Source organism: Penicillium taxi (assembly GCF_028828555.1).
Source record: "Penicillium taxi strain IBT 34144 chromosome Unknown utg000006l_segment0_segment0, whole genome shotgun sequence".
NCBI lineage: Eukaryota > Fungi > Ascomycota > Eurotiomycetes > Eurotiales > Aspergillaceae > Penicillium > Penicillium taxi.
Genome location: NW_026643208.1, coordinates 1 through 16,879, shown reverse-complemented (window position 1 = coordinate 16,879; position 16,879 = coordinate 1). Strand labels below are relative to the sequence as shown.

The window sequence follows — 16,879 nt, the reverse complement described above, 5'->3', positions numbered from 1 at the left end:
AAGCGCTCTCAGAAAGTATCTGATCGAGCCACATACGACAGACGAACGAATCGCTCTCGGAAAGAATCCGATCGAGCATACCAACGAATACGAAAAGCTCTTAGAAAGTATCTAATTGAGCGTCCTACGAATACGAAATCGCTCTTAGAAAGTATCTAGTTGAGCATCCGACAAACGAATTGAAGACGGAAAGCATCCGATTCAAACACGAGAAGAAAACGAATATCTTCATCATCATGACTATAAGCGAACCGTCGAGCCCACCCGAGTGGGCCAAGACGTTGATGCAGCACATCAGTCAGACAAGTATTAGTACCGATGAGAGAATTAGAAGACTCGAAGAATTAGTGGTTCGGTCCCAGGAGCGAGCCGCTCCCGAACCACCCACGGAACCACAAGGGATACCAATCGAATCAACCAGCGATAATAACCAGATTCGACGACCTCGCCCTCGTCTCCCCGACCCCGCGATGTATATAGGAAACATCTCTGATTAGCCAACCTGGAGAATCTCGATAGAGAACAAATTGCTAGTAGACGGAGCTGCCATCGGTACCCCACAGGAGCAATTCCTCTATATATTTTCCCGCCTAGAGAAAATGGCCGCTAAGAACACCGGAATGTTTGTGAAGACACAACGAAGCGAAGGCAACCTGTATATGCTTCTAGAATATCTTGAGAGGATGTATAGGGACCCTAACGCTTAGTCACGAGCAGCTCGGCGTCTACATCAGCTTAAACAGAAGCCCGATTAGCCTTTTTCACAATTCCTTCCCTAGTTAGAAAGAGAGCTCGCAGATGCTGGTGCAACCGAATGGCACGACGAAGCAAAACGACAACTCTTACTAAATGCTCTTAACGAAGATATGACGAATTCGCTTATGAATCGTGGTGTTCCCTATGATTTTATAGGTCTTATCACACGGCTCCATGAAATCGACACTGATAGTGAGACACTAAATATTATATTAGGCAGACGCTAGTTATCTACTCGCCAGCGAATCCAAAGAGATCAATTAACCACAGCTATAGAGGATAGGATGGACTGGACTCCAACAATAAACATGAACACCATATAGACGAATTCGTCCCGATTCGTGAACGAAAAGGGATAGGTTCGTAAAGAGGATCAACATCTTGTGGGAAAACGTGCAAAATAGGTCGAGAAAGAAGAACTCTAACGTCGCCGTACAGAAAAGAGATGTCTACGATATGGTCGAGACAACTGTTGGCAAAGTGTATGCCCTTTACTGCCCGCACGGAATCCGAACCAAGTAGTGGTACGGAATGCAGTAGTCGAAGAACCAAGATCGAGCCACCCCCGAAGAAGGGAGTATTCGCCAGCGATTGAAGAAGAGGAAGCAGAGAATGATTCGGGAAAAGATTAGCTCCTATACTAAACCGCGAGCAGGAGCAGAAGGGGGTTGAGAAGCTGCTAAAGAAAGAGGCGTTATTCTATATCGATGCTAGAGTTAATGGAATTCAATTCGCGAAGACTTTAGTAGATAACGGAAGCGATAGCTATATATCTATCAGCGGACACCTAGCGTAATCTCTTAACCTTCCGCGTATCCCGATTCCACCGCGAATCCTGAACGGAGTCATCAAGAATCAAGGACGGATCACTTAGGCCATATACTTCGATCTTGATGTTAATAGACTACAACAGCAGAAAGTCTTTGCCTATATCATTCCAAGACAGTCAGACGAAATGATACTTAGGACGCCTTGGTTAAAAGATGTCGACGGAGTTTACGCTACGAAATAAGGGTATTTAGATATCCATTCGAGAAATAGAGAGCGCATTCGTTGTTAGAACTGTATCGACCTATCAATCGGTCCAACAAAAATAAAGAGATTGAAAGTATAGTAATCATCTACGGGAGAAATTAAAGAACTATTCGATAGCATTTCGTCGCCGGACCACCTCCGAATAGCCAAAGTGACTATGGACGATATTGATAAGGCGCTGCAACCTAAGAAATTCACTGATCCGAGAGCTAAACTTCCCCCACAATATCTCCCTTGGTTAGATGTTTTTAGCTAGGAGAAAGCAGACAAGCTTCCGAGCCATCGCCTAGGGATCGATCATAAGATACCCTTGACACGCGATAGAAATGGTAACGAATCGACACCACCTTATAGGCCATTATATGGAATGAATAGAGAAGAGCTATTAGTTCTACGAAAAACTCTTACCGATCTACTAGGAAAAGGATTCATACGAGTCAGCAAATCGCTAGCAGCTTCACTAGTATTATTAATACAAAAACCTGGTGGAGGCATCTGATTCTATGTCAATTATAGAGGGTTAAACTCCATAACCATCAAGGACCGTTACCCCCTACCTCTGATTCAAGAAACACTACGAAACATGTCGAAGGCTCGCTGGTTTACTAAACTCGATATCATAGCGGCTTTCTATAAGATCAGAATACAGGAAGGCGAAGAATGGAAGACAGCGTTTCGAACACGATACAGGCTCTATAAGTGGCTAGTTACACCTTTTAGCCTAACTAGCGCTCCCGCAACCTTCCAACGGTATATCAATAAAGTTCTACGCGAATTTCTCGACGAGTTTATGTCAGCATATATGGACGATAACGTGCGTCACGGTTGACCGAGCGTCCCGGTTGATCGAGCGACGCATTTGGAACTTAAAAAATCTAAGATTTTCAACATCAACTTTTAACACCAAAACATGAATTAATTATCTATTTAACGCGTGTAGGACACTGGGTATATATATGGCCTTTGGTTCCACAACCTGAACAGGTGACGAGTCGCCTAATAGTAGGTAAAGTAGGCAATGGAACATCTTCTATAGGTTGTCCAGGAGCATCCTCTAGGGATATATATTCAACTCTACCATTCTCCTGAGCAACCACGCTTTGCTGCAATTCCTCCAAACTCCGAAGACTCCCTTCATGGCCTCTGTGCTTCTTGCTAGCCGCTCTCTTTTTTATCTTTCTCTTCGCAGTATTCTCCAATCGCTGAATACGGTCTTCCATCATCATCATCCGAATCGCCATCTGAGTATGCGCATCTTGCGACCGATAAATTTGTCGTTTTAGAGGTGAAGTTAAAGCTCCTGAGGAAGATTCGAGTTCTTTCTTGATAGCAGAATTCGATTTTTGGACTTTCGAGTAGCTCCAAGGCCGATTTGAGTCACTGCTGCTTGAAGAAGTAGGGCGTTGAGGGTGGTCGTGAGGGGGGTCTTGAGGGGGGTCTTGAGGGTGGTTTTCGACCATGATATTCAGCTTTTCTAAAACATGATTAGCATCCAGGGGTACTAAACTAGCGCCCCTGAAGCTATTCACTATAGTAGATGCTTTAAATGTTGCTTTGCGTGTATAAGGATAGATTTGGAGGAAATCATCCTTATCAATAGAATCCACTCCATTCTGTATTTCAGCACTAATCAGGCCTCCATATACCTTTTTAAGCACCGAAAAACATCCTACATTAAGAGGTTGTAATAGATGGGATGAATAAGCTGGCATACATAGACAAATAATATCGTTGTCCGCGCATAGTTGGTCGAATTCTGGCGTACGATGCGAAGAATGACCATCTAAAACCAACAGAATATATCTCCCTTTCTGGACCAAATTAGGTATAAAGTGGCTTTTCAGCCAATCTAGACCTATTGGATTTATAGTCCAACCAGTTAGGCTAGTGTTTAGTGACCATTTAGGGGGTAGATGGTCAAACCAACACTCCATAAAATGTTTCCCTTTTAGGATGATATAGGGCGGAAGCGCAACACCTTGGGCGTTGATAGTCTCAATAACAGTAACCCACTCTCGATTTCCAGCTTGAAGAAGCCTTCGTTTACCATGGTAATCTGAGGAGCATATAATATACTCTGAAGATATAACACCTATCGCAAATCCAGTCTCATCGAAGTTATAGATATCCTCTGAAAGGATACCATATTTTGTGACTATATTCTGGACGAGATTAAACCACCCTTGGATGACTTATGGATCTTCTGTCTGCGCCCTCTGGATATCAAGCGCCCGAGATTTTCGCGTATGAAGAGATTCGGTGCGTTGAAGGAATCCTGTCACCCAGTTTTTGCCAACTTTAGGGGGGTGTCGGAGGGGACAATTTCGCGGGTGCGGAGGAGCAGATTCGCCATATTTCGGCACATTTCATGCGAAAAAGCGAATCCTCTAGCGTCCATATCAAGGAGCCATTTTTCCATCGATTTCTCCTCACCTTTAGAGAATTTATGGCGAGAATGGCGAGTTATGGCCTTCGATTTGCGACCTTGGATTCGCGCTTTCAAAGTTGAGACAGGAACTGAAAAGGCGCGAGCAGCGGCAGCAGCAGAGGAGTATCGTTCATCTTTAATAGCCTGAATTGCTAATAAGACTTTACTCTCCTGCTGCTCCAAATCTTTCGATTTTTGAGTGCGAATTGGAGGCATTGTTGGTGTTAGAAAAAGGAGGGTCGATTTCGGGGTAAATATTTTGAGGTGTCGCTCGGCCAACCGGGACGCTCGGTCAACCGTGACGCACGTTATCATTATTTACTCCGACGGATCGATCACGGATCATAGACGAAAAGTACGCGAGGTGCTCCAAAAGCTAAGAGATGCTGGACTTCAATACGATATCGAGAAATCTGAATTTGAATAGAGCTCTGTGAAATACCTAGGGTTCATTATACAAGCTGGAGAAGGTCTATATATAGACCTAAAGAAAGTTGAAGCCATTAAGCTATAGGAAGCACCTACTAATATCCGAGAAGTACGTGGTTTTATTGGATTCGCTAACTTCTACCAGATGTTTATACCATAATTCGCAGACGTCTCTGCACCATTAGTGTAGTTGACAAAGAAAGATACGATATTCAAATAGGATAAGGAGAAACAAGAATCATTCGAGACCCTAAAGGACCTCTTTATCTCTGCACCAATATTGGCTCATTTCCGAGAAGACACCGAAACAATAGTGGAAACAGACGCATCTGGATGGGCGACAGGAGCAGTCTTATCCCAAAGACAAGAAGATGGGACGCTAAGACCATGCGCCTATCTCTCGCGTAAGTTCTCACCTACAGAGACTAATTATATGATACACGACAAGGAATTACTCGCTATCATCCATACACTACGGGAATGGAAGCCAGAGCTGAAGATGGTCCCGCGATTTATGGTCTTAACGGACCACAAAAATCTACGATATTTTCATAAGGCGCAGGATCTAAGCGAACGACAAATAAGATAGGCAGACATCCTAGCCGAATTCGACTTTGAGCTACAATATCGACCCAGGAAACAGGCGATCCAACCAGATGCTCTATCCCGGCGAGGATAAGACGAACCTAAAGGAATCTCTGATAAGAGGCTCACGAATCGTTTCCAGAAACTCTTCGAATCAGTAACAATCCATAATAATAGCACTAAACTAAGTCCACCTTTAGACTTTGATATACCAGTAGCGATGTTTAAAGAAGCAGAAACATAGGAAGCATAGAATAACGCGCGGAAGGAAGATCAAATATACCAGTAGTTCGCACTCGCACTTAAAAAAGGAGACCGACGAATCCCTACCGAATCGAACCTGAAAATAAGCCTATCCGAGTGTGACTTAGATAAACGAAATCTTCTACGCTTTAGGAAAAGGATATAGATTCTAGACAACGAACTACTACGCACAACCTTGATCTAGAAGGTCCACAATTCCTACACAACTAGACATCCAGGATGGGACGCAACCTATATAATACTGGCCCGTAGATTCTTTTAGCCAGGAATAACGAACAATATACAGAGATTCTTAAGGAATTGCACCATTTACGGACGAAACACGATTTAGAGAGATTCGAAGCAAGGCCTACTTAAACCGTTACCGATTCTACAACGAATCTGGGCCGAACTATCCATGGATTTTATCACAGAACTTCCACCCACTAGGAAAGAAAGAGCGACGAATTGTCTAGTAATTACTGATCGGCTATCTAAAGGAGTGATCCTAATAGATATGCATAGTATTACTGCGGAAAGCGTCGTAGATGTCTTTATGAAGCATATTTATATGCATCATGGTTTACCGATAGCGATCACTAGTGACCGCGGCCTATAGTTCGTAGGGGGGTTCTAGCGAATCGTGTGCGAAAAGCTAAAGATTCGACGCCGATTATCTACCGCATTCCACCCCTAAACTGATGGAGCTACAGAACGCGCAAATCAAGAAGTCGAACGAATTCTACGCGCCTTTACTACGTACGCACAGGACGACTAGGCAAGTTTACTACCTATCGTAGCCATAGCGATCAATAACCAAGACGCAACCTCTACTAGACTATCTCCATTCTTCTTCACACACGGATACCATGTCGATCCAGTCGAAGTGATAGAAGTCCAAGCAGAGAGAGGACCAGAGATCGCAGCGGAAACGTTCACGAACCGGCTACGAGACGCCACCGATTAGGCAAATACAGCGATGGCTATCGCCCAAGAACGCCAACAGGAACAAGCGAATCGTTCAAGACGAGCCGCTCCAGTCTATAATATCAACAATAAAGTATGGCTAAACCTACGGAATGTACGCACGATACGGCCTTCAAAGAAACTAGACTGGCTTCACGCCAAATACATAGTTCTAGAAGTGCCATCCTCTCATATAGTGAAGCTGGATGTGCTAAGCGGCATACATCCTGTCTTCCATGTTGAGTTAATAAGACCCGCGGCAACGGACCCGTTACCGTCACAAATCGTGGACGATTTGTAACCGCCTCCGCTATTAGTCGAAGGAGATCTAGAATACAAAATTAAAGAGATCCTACAAGCAAGGACACGAAAAATTGGACGTGGATCGCGGAGGGAAGCATTAGTGAAATGGCGAGGATACGCAGAACTGACATGGGAACCTATCGACGCAATGGAAAACTGCACAGCTCTCGACACCTTTGAACTACGATACGGACCAATTACGACTTCGAATGGACCCCGGAAAACAGGAGAATAGGAGGGGGTATTGTAACAGGTTGAATCCTGGTGAACTATCACGTGGTTGTACCACGTGACCCACCAACCGCATACCTCACGATTCCACCCCGAATTGTTCACGTTCTTCAAGGATTTTGTAAATAGCATGTGCCTAGCTAGTTCTGAATTCAAGATTAGCTTTAGCCCTTCACAATAAACACCTTATCCATGGATATACATATGTAAAAAGACATACGCGTAAATCTAGCCTGAGCTTGCCCTGATTGAATGATCTATATGTATCTTGTTGTTTACCTAGGTACTGTGGTGAGAGATAACGATATAGGATACGGGCTAGATGAACTTCAGTAGTCCACCTGGGCACTACTAGTTTTTCATTCTAGGTATATACACCATAGTGCTAAATCCTTCATATAACCAAGTCTCATGATAGTGGAGATGGAAAACAGTGATAATACATAACTATTGAACCCTAGGAACTACTTGGTGGAGCTCTACCTAGGTATACTCCGAAAGGACGGGCCCATATGGGCATATGGAAATTTCAGATCTTAGCACCGAAGAGGACAATTCTTTAGTACTTAAGGGTAGCCTATGTCAACATCATTGACAATAACACCTTGGAATCAAATCAACAGCCAATGACTTCTTGGAAGTCAACCTTCTCCGAGAATGGCAGTCTTAAAACTTTTTATTTTGGCGCTTTTATCTCGGCTCATACACCATGTTCAAGCTAAAGCTGTGTTTGCACATTTTATGGTACTTTAACACTCTAATATGTTGATATGTAAGACAGGACTAACGAATATAGGTGACAAATTCAGCAAATTATACTCTTTCAGATTGGGAAGATGATATGGATCTTGCTCAGGATGCCCACATAGATGCATTTGCCCTCAATATAGCATATCTAGATGAGACCAATAATGCCTCCGTGAAAATGGCTTTCTCCGCTGCAAACTCTGTGGGATTTAAGCTTTTCTTTTCTTTCGACTATGCTGGTAATGGAGCTTGGGATCAAGATGCTGTGACTGAAATGATCCAGAGCTATGCCTCAAATGATGCGTACTTTTTATACAATTCACAGCCATTTGTTTCTACTTTTGAGGGCCCTGATGTAACAGGTTGAATCCTGGTGAACTATCACGTGGTTGTACCACGTGACCCACCAACCGCATACCTCACGATTCCACCCCGAATTGTTCACGTTCTTCAAGGATTTTGTAAACAGCATGTGCCTAGCTAGTTCTGAATTTAAGATTAGCTTTAGCCCTTCACATACAAAATCCTTCCTCTAACGAGAGTAAAACCCACGACCGACGATAAGAAAAGCGCTCTCAGAAAGTATCTGATCGAGCCACATACGACAGACGAACGAATCGCTCTCGGAAAGAATCCGATCGAGCATACCAACGAATACGAAAAGCTCTTAGAAAGTATCTAGTTGAGCATCCTACAAACGAATTGAAGACGGAAAGCATCCGATTCAAACACGAGAAGAAAACGAATATCTTCATCATCATGGCTGCAAGCGAACCGTCGAGCCCACCCGAGTGGGCCAGGACGTTGATGCAGCACATCAGTCAGACAAGTATTAGTACCGATGAGAGAATTAGAAGACTCGAAGAATTAGTGGTTCGGTCCCAGGAGCGGGCCGCTCCCGAACCACCCACGGAACCACAAGGGATACCAATCGAATCAACCAGCGATAATAACCAGAGTCGACGACCTCGCCCTCGTCTCCCCGACCCCGCGATGTATGCAGGAAACATCTCTGATTGGCCAACCTGGAGAATCTCGATAGAGAACAAATTGCTAGTAGACGGAGCTGCCATCGGTACCCCACAAGAGCAATTCCTCTATACATTTTCCCGCCTAGAGAAAATGGCCGCCAAGAACACCGGAACGTTTGTGAAGACACAACGAAGCGAAGGCAACCCGTATATGCTTCTGGAATATCTTGAGAGGATGTATGGAGACCCTAACGCTCGATCACGAGCAGCTCGGCGTCTACATCAGCTTAAACAGAAGCCCGACCAGCCTTTTTCACGATTCCTTCCCCAGTTAGAAAGAGAGCTCGCAGATGCTGGTGCAACCGAATGGCACGACGAAGCAAAACGACAACTCTTACTAAACGCTCTTAACGAAGATATGACGAATTCGCTTATGAATCGTGGTGTTCCCTATGATTTTATAGGTCTTATCACACGGCTCCACGAAATCGACACTGATAGCGAGACACTGAATATCGCATTAGGCAGACGCCAGTTATCCACTCGCCAGCGAATCCAAAGAGATCAATCAACCATAGCCACAGAGGATAGGATGGACTGGACTCCAACAGTAAACACGAACACCACACAGACGAATTCGTCCCGATTCGTGAACGAAAAGGGACAGGTTCGTAAAGAGGATCAACATCTCGTGGGAAAACGTGCAAAATGGGTCGAGAAAGAAGAACTCCAACGTCGCCGTACAGAAAAGAGATGTCTACGATGTGGTCGAGATAACTGTTGGCAAAGTATATGCCCTTTACTGCCCGCACGGAATCCGAACCAAGTAGTGGTACGGAATGCAGTAGTCGAAGAACCAAGATCGAGCCACCCCCGAAGAAGGGAGTATTCGCCAGCGATCGAAGAAGATGAAGCGGAGAATGATTCGGGAAAAGATTAGCTCCTGCACTAAACCGCGAGCAGGAGCAGAAGGGGGTTGAGAAGCTGCTAAAGAAAGAGGCGTCATTCTATGTCGATGCTAGAGTTAATGGAATTCAATTCGCGAAGACTTTAGTAGACAACGGAAGCGATAGCTATGCATCTATCAGCGGACACCTAGCGCAATCTCTTAACCTTCCGCGTATCCCGATTCCACCGCGAATCCTGAACGGAGTCATCAAGAATCAAGGACGGATCACTCAGGCCACATACTTCGATCTTGATGTTAATGGACTACAACAGCAGAAAGTCTTTGCCTACATCATTCCAAGACAGTCAGACGAAATGATACTTGGGACGCCTTGGTTAAAAGATGTCGACGGAGTTTACGCTGCGAAACGAGGGTATTTAGATATCCATTCGAGAAATGGAGAGCGCATTCGTTGTTGGAACCGTATCGACCCGTCAATCGGTCCAATAAAAGTAAAGAGATTGAAAGTACAGCAATCATCTGCGGGAGAAATCAAAGAACTATTCGATAGCGTTTCGTCGCCGGACCACCTCCGAATAGCCAAAGTGACTATGGACGATATCGACAAGGCGCTGCAACCTAAGAAATTCACCGATCCGAGAGCTAAACTTCCCCCACAATATCTCCCTTGGTTAGATGTTTTTAGCCAGGAGAAAGCAGACAAGCTTCCGAGCCATCGCCCAGGGATCGATCATAAGATACCCTTGACACGCGATGGAAATGGTAACGAATCGACACCACCTCATGGGCCATTATATGGAATGAATAGAGAAGAGCTATTAGTTCTACGAAAAACTCTTACCGATCTACTGGGAAAAGGATTCATACGAGTCAGCAAATCGCCAGCAGCTTCACCGGTGTTATTAGTACGAAAACCTGGTGGAGGCATCCGATTCTGTGTCGATTATAGAGGGTTAAACTCCATAACCATCAAGGACCGTTACCCCCTACCTCTGATTCAAGAAACACTACGAAACATGTCGAAGGCTCGCTGGTTTACCAAACTCGATATCATAGCGGCTTTCCATAAGATCAGAATGCAGGAAGGCGAAGAATGGAAGACAGCGTTTCGAACACGATACGGGCTCTATGAGTGGCTAGTTACACCTTTTGGCCTGACTGGCGCTCCCGCAACCTTCCAACGGTATATCAATGAAGTTCTACGCGAATTTCTCGACGAGTTTGTGTCAGCATATGTGGACGATATCATTATTTACTCCGACGGATCGATCACGGATCATAGACGAAAAGTACGCGAGGTGCTCCAGAAGCTAAGAGATGCTGGACTTCAATGCGATATCGAGAAATCTGAATTTGAACAGAGCTCTGTGAAATACCTAGGGTTCATCATACGAGCTGGAGAAGGTCTATGTGTAGACCCGAAGAAAGTTGAAGCCATTAAGCTATGGGAAGCACCTACTAATATCCGAGAAGTACGTGGTTTTGTTGGATTCGCTAACTTCTACCGGACGTTTATACCACGATTCGCAGATGTCTCTGCACCATTGGTGCAGTTGACAAAGAAAGATACGATATTTAAATGGGACAAGGAGAAACAAGAATCATTCGAGACCCTAAAGGACCTCTTTATCTCTGCACCAATATTGGCTCATTTCCGAGAAGACACCGAAACAATAGTGGAAACAGACGCATCTGGATGGGCGACAGGAGCAGTCTTATCACAAAGACAAGAAGATGGGACACTAAGACCATGCGCCTATCTCTCGCGTAAGTTCTCACCTGCAGAGACCAATTATATGATACACGATAAGGAATTACTCGCTATCATCCATGCGCTACGGGAATGGAAGCCAGAGCTGAAGATGGTCCCGCGATTCGTGGTCTTAACGGACCACAAAAATCTACGATACTTTCATAAGGCGCAGGATCTAAGCGAACGACAAATGAGATGGGCAGACATCCTGGCCGAATTCGACTTTGAGCTACGATATCGACCCGGGAAACAGGCGATCCAACCAGATGCTCTATCCCGGCGAGGACAAGACGAACCTAAAGGAATCTCTGATGAGAGGCTCACGAATCGTTTCCGGAAACTCTTCGAATCAGTAACAATCCGTAACAATAGCACTGAACCAAGTCTACCTTTAGACTTTGATATACCAGTGGCGATGTTTGAAGAAGCAGAAACGCAGGAAGCATGGAATAACGCGCGGAAGGAAGATCAAATATACCAGCAGTTCGCACTCGCACTTGAAAAGGGAGACCGACGAATCCCTGCCGAATCGAACCTGAAAATAAGCCTATCCGAGTGTGACTTAGATGAACGAAATCTTCTACGCTTTAGGAAAAGGACATGGATTCCAGACAACGAACCACTACGCACAACCTTGATCCAGAAGGTCCATGATTCCTACACGACTGGACATCCAGGACGGGACGCAACCTATACGATACTGGCCCGTAGATTCTTTTGGCCAGGAATGACGAACGATGTACGGAGATTCTTAAGGAATTGCACCATTTGCGGACGAAACACGATTTGGAGAGATTCGAAGCAAGGCCTACTTAAACCGTTACCGATTCCACAACGAATCTGGGCCGAACTATCCATGGATTTCATCACAGAACTTCCACCCACTGGGAAAGAAAGAGCGACGAATTGTCTAGTAATTACTGATCGGCTATCTAAAGGAGTGATCCTAATAGATATGCATAGTATTACTGCGGAAAGCGTCGCAGATGTCTTTATGAAGCATATTTATATGCATCATGGTTTACCGATAGCGATCACTAGTGACCGCGGCCCACAGTTCGTAGGGGGGTTCTGGCGAATCGTGTGCGAAAAGCTAAAGATTCGACGCCGATTATCTACCGCATTCCACCCCCAAACTGATGGAGCTACGGAACGCGCAAATCAAGAAGTCGAACGAATTCTACGCGCCTTTACTACGTACGCACAGGACGACTGGGCAAGTTTACTACCTATCGTAGCCATGGCGATCAATAACCGAGACGCAACCTCTACTGGACTATCTCCATTCTTCTTCACACACGGATACCATGTCGATCCAGTCGAAGTGATAGAAGTCCAAGCAGAGAAAGGACCAGAGATCGCAGCGGAAACGTTCACGAACCGGCTACAAGACGCCACCGATTGGGCAAATGCAGCGATGGCTATCGCCCAAGAACGCCAACAGGAACAAGCGAATCGTTCAAGACGAGCCGCTCCAGTCTATAATATCAACGATAAAGTATGGCTAAACCTACGGAATGTACGCACGATACGGCCTTCAAAGAAACTAGACTGGCTTCACGCCAAATACACAGTTCTAGAAGTGCCATCCTCTCATACAGTGAAGCTGGATGTGCCAAGCGGCATACATCCTGTCTTCCATGTTGAGTTAATAAGACCCGCGGCAACGGACCCGTTACCGTCACAAATCGTGGACGATTCGCAACCGCCTCCGCTGTTAGTCGAAGGAGATCTGGAATACGAAATTGAAGAGATCCTACAAGCAAGGACGCGAAAAATTGGACGTGGATCGCGGAGGGAAGCATTAGTGAAATGGCGAGGATACGCAGAACTGACATGGGAACCTATCGACGCAATGGAAAACTGCACAGCTCTCGACACCTTTGAACTACGATACGGACCAATTACGACTTCGAATGGACCCCGGAAAACAGGAGAATAGGAGGGGGGTATTGTAACAGGTTGAATCCTGGTGAACTATCACGTGGTTGTACCACGTGACCCACCAACCGCATACCTCACGATTCCACCCCGAATTGTTCACGTTCTTCAAGGATTTTGTAAACAGCATGTGCCTAGCTAGTTCTGAATTTAAGATTAGCTTTAGCCCTTCACACCTGATAGTGCAACAGACTGGGTTAGTATTAAAGCAACTACAAATTGCTTTTTTATGCCCGATTGGTCCTCTGTGGGCGCAAAGCCTGCTCTTGCTCTAGCAAACGGGGTGGCCGATGGCTTATTTAGCTGGGCTGCCTGGCCATGGGGGAATCTGACCATGGACACCTATACCGACGCCTCATATCTACAATATCTTGATGACAAGCCATACATGTTTGCACTGTCTCCTTGGTTCTACACAAATCTCAAAGGATACGACAAAAATTGGCTATGGCAAGGTGATAGTCTATGGTTTGACCGATGGCAAGAGCTCCTTTCGCTTGATTCAACACCAGAGTTCGTGGAAATCATCTCTTGGAATGATTACGGAGAGTCTCATTACATTGGACCTTTACGCGACACATCGATGGCCGCCTTTGAGATCGGCGAGGCGAACTATAATTATGCTCTAGGCTATCCCCATGATGCTTGGCGCGATGTTCTGCCATTTCTTATTGATCTTTATAAAGATGGCACAGCGACAATGGGTAAAGATACAGTCATCTTCTGGTATCGGCCTAATCCAATCTCTGCCTGCTCGACTGGTAACACTACTGTCAACACAGCCTCTCAGCTACAGATTGAATTTGATCCAAAGGATGTGTTAAAAAATAGGATTAATGTTATGGCTCTACTTTCTGACGCAAATTACGGTGTTCAAGTGACCACTGGAAGTGATTTGGTGGATGTTGAGTGGGACTTCAGCCCTGACTCTGAGATTGGCCCTGGAATTTATTTCGGCAGTGTACCATTTTATTCGGGTGAAGTTGAAGTCACACTTTATGAAGACGACTTTGCGATCGCATCAGCTAAGGGACTGAAGATATCGAGTAGCTGTGATGGAGACGTCGCCAATTACAATGCCTGGGTCGGCAGTCTCACAGGCACCTACGACACAGATGCGAGTACCTTGATTCCTCTATCAAACCAGACATGTATTCAAGGAAAAGGTGCCTATGACTTTGATCAGCTCTGCAATTTTACATGCAAGTATGGGTATTGCCCAGATGGTGCTTGTACCTGTGAGGCTATGGGAGTTCCACGCACGAAGCCCAACGCCACAGGTGTGACAGGTTATCCTGCAGAGGGCAAAGATGCTAACTATGAAGGCCTATGCAGCTTTTCTTGTAACTATGGCTACTGCCCAACCAAAACTTGTGATACGACAGAGCATGCAATGCCCGTCCCAACGGTATCAGACTTCCTCCCCCCAGCTTGTATAGCAGGAACTGGAGATGGAAATAATGCTGGACTGTGCTCTTACGCATGCAATTATGGCTACTGTCCAATCCAGTTCTGCACCTGCACTGAGACGGGGGCTCTCGTGACTTCACCGGCCCAGACAAATGGTACTGGTGAGGCTGCTGACGGTGTTGATTCCTCTCTTGACGATCTCTGCGATTTCACTTGTAGCCGGGGATACTGCCCATCTGCTGCTTGTAAATATACAGTGATCACAACGACGACAACGCCAGTTTCCGTTATATGGTCTACTGAAGAGGGCAAGACCTGCTCTACTGCACAGAAATCACTCGCTCTTACTGAATTGGCATATGCAGTGGATGTTGCAACCGCCACAGCCGCCGATCTTCAGAGTGGAATATACTACGAAACCTTCTTTGCAAGTTCAGTAAGAAATGAGGCCAATTTTGCAAGTGACACTGCTGAGACCTTCACTCGAATTGCGAAAATGCTTGCTGGTAGCGCATCAGACTACCAAGTCACATACAGTTGTAATGACAACACCAAGTTTTGTGAAATGTCAAATTATAAGGCGCACATGAGTGATAGAAAAAGAACTTTGAATTTCTGTACTGCATTCTTTGCTGCAAATCCCAGTACAAATGATATTATGTCCACTCAAAGCAGGCTTAGTGACTGTGATTCTATCAATCTGCGACAAGCACATAGGTCGAGGGCAGTTGTTCTTCTACATGAAATGACACACACAAGCTATGCTATGCTTGGAAAAACAAAGTAAGTCTCACTTTCAAAATCTCTACCTCAGGATAATTATTTTAATTAAATACCCAGGACCCAAGATTATGCCTATGGTTTTAATGGTTGTTACCAACTTCCTCTTGGTATATTTGACCGGAGCTGTGTGAACTATAATCCAGGAGGAACAAAAAAAAAAAAACTCCGCCTCCTCAATGTCCGGATGCTAATGGTAAAGAAGGGATCTGCCCTGCGGAATTTTCCGCCCACAATGCTGATAATTTTGCGTTTTTGGCTGCTGGAGTTTACTTTTCAGCTAAGTGTGAAAGAAGTATCTTACTTCCTACACTTCCTACCACCAAACGTGATTCTTGTCCTACTTCAACTTACGATGATGATCCTTTTGAGGATCCAGTATCCACTGAAGGGTATGTTCACTTTGGTGACTCCTATGCAGCGGGACTAGGAACCGGTTCTACCTCTACAGACTCCTGTCGCATTGGATCAAGCAGCTACGGCCAGTTGATCTATAATAGCTTGGATGACTCTAACCTTACTTTCCAAAATCTGGCTTGCTCTGGAGACAAATTCAACGGGCTGTACAACAAAATTGAGTTGTGGGAAAACCCGAATAATGCCAGTTTCGGAACTTTGTCCATTGGTGGTAATGATCTTGGATTCACAGATATCATTAAACACTGTCTCCTCAGGTGGTACCGTTCTCCTGTGCTTTACTGGGACCGCTGGTGGTGCTCGCATTATAAAGCAGCTGCGACAGCCCTGATAGCGGATACAAGCGAAGATGGCTTTCAATATCAGTTGAAGGAGATCTATAAAAATATCTCAACGAAAGCTGGAGATACAGTAAGTTTCTTTATTCGGTGTCACTTTTTTCCTCTGAATAAGTTCCGTCGTCTAATAATTTTTCTAGGAATTCGATCTCTACGTCACCGGATACCCTCAATTTTTCAATGGTGATAACGAGGATTGTAATTACACTACCTTTATGTGGGGCTGGGAGCATTACTATTCGGGCAGTTTCGCCGATTGGCTAAAATCAGACCCCCGTGAAGTTTGGCTGACTACCGACGTGAGACAAGAGTTCAATGATATCGTTCAAAGTGCGAATCAGGCCATCGAGGCCGCAGTCAAGACAGCAAATACAGAGATTGGTACTTCTGTCATTCATTACGTCGACGTTGATACCTCTTTTGAAGGTCATAGGTGGTGTGAGGAGGGAGTTCATGAGCCAGATCCTGATAACGTGAATACATACTTTTTCCTAAGTGGTTGGAAAGATGTTACTGAGTCTGGCACCATTACGGTAATTTCACACTGCTCCTTTGACCCACGAATCGTTTTCACTGACTGAGTTAGGGTAGGGCTTAGGGTATTAGGGTATTAGGGCTTAGGGTATTAGGGTATTA

The 16,879-nt window shown here is 45.1% G+C and overlaps 2 protein-coding genes across 2 annotated transcripts; both read left to right on the top strand.

Annotated features, from left to right (window-relative positions):
• Window positions 1–13,527: 13,527 nt before the first annotated feature.
• On the top strand, window positions 13,528–15,495 carry N7495_009141 (putative alpha-1,3-glucanase; the record flags this gene model as incomplete). The annotated part of the gene is made up of 1 exon (XM_057211792.1): window positions 13,528–15,495. One exon carries the CDS (start codon window positions 13,528–13,530, stop codon window positions 15,493–15,495), a length of 1,968 nt encoding a protein of 655 aa, XP_057058655.1.
• Window positions 15,496–15,843: 348 nt separating this feature from the next.
• Window positions 15,844–16,776, top strand: N7495_009140 (SGNH/GDSL hydrolase family protein; the record flags this gene model as incomplete). The annotated part of the gene is made up of 3 exons (XM_057211791.1): window positions 15,844–15,880; window positions 15,910–16,316; window positions 16,384–16,776. Coding segments are annotated over 3 exons (837 nt in total), but the record flags the coding sequence as incomplete, so codon positions are not given.
• Window positions 16,777–16,879: the final 103 nt, after the last annotated feature.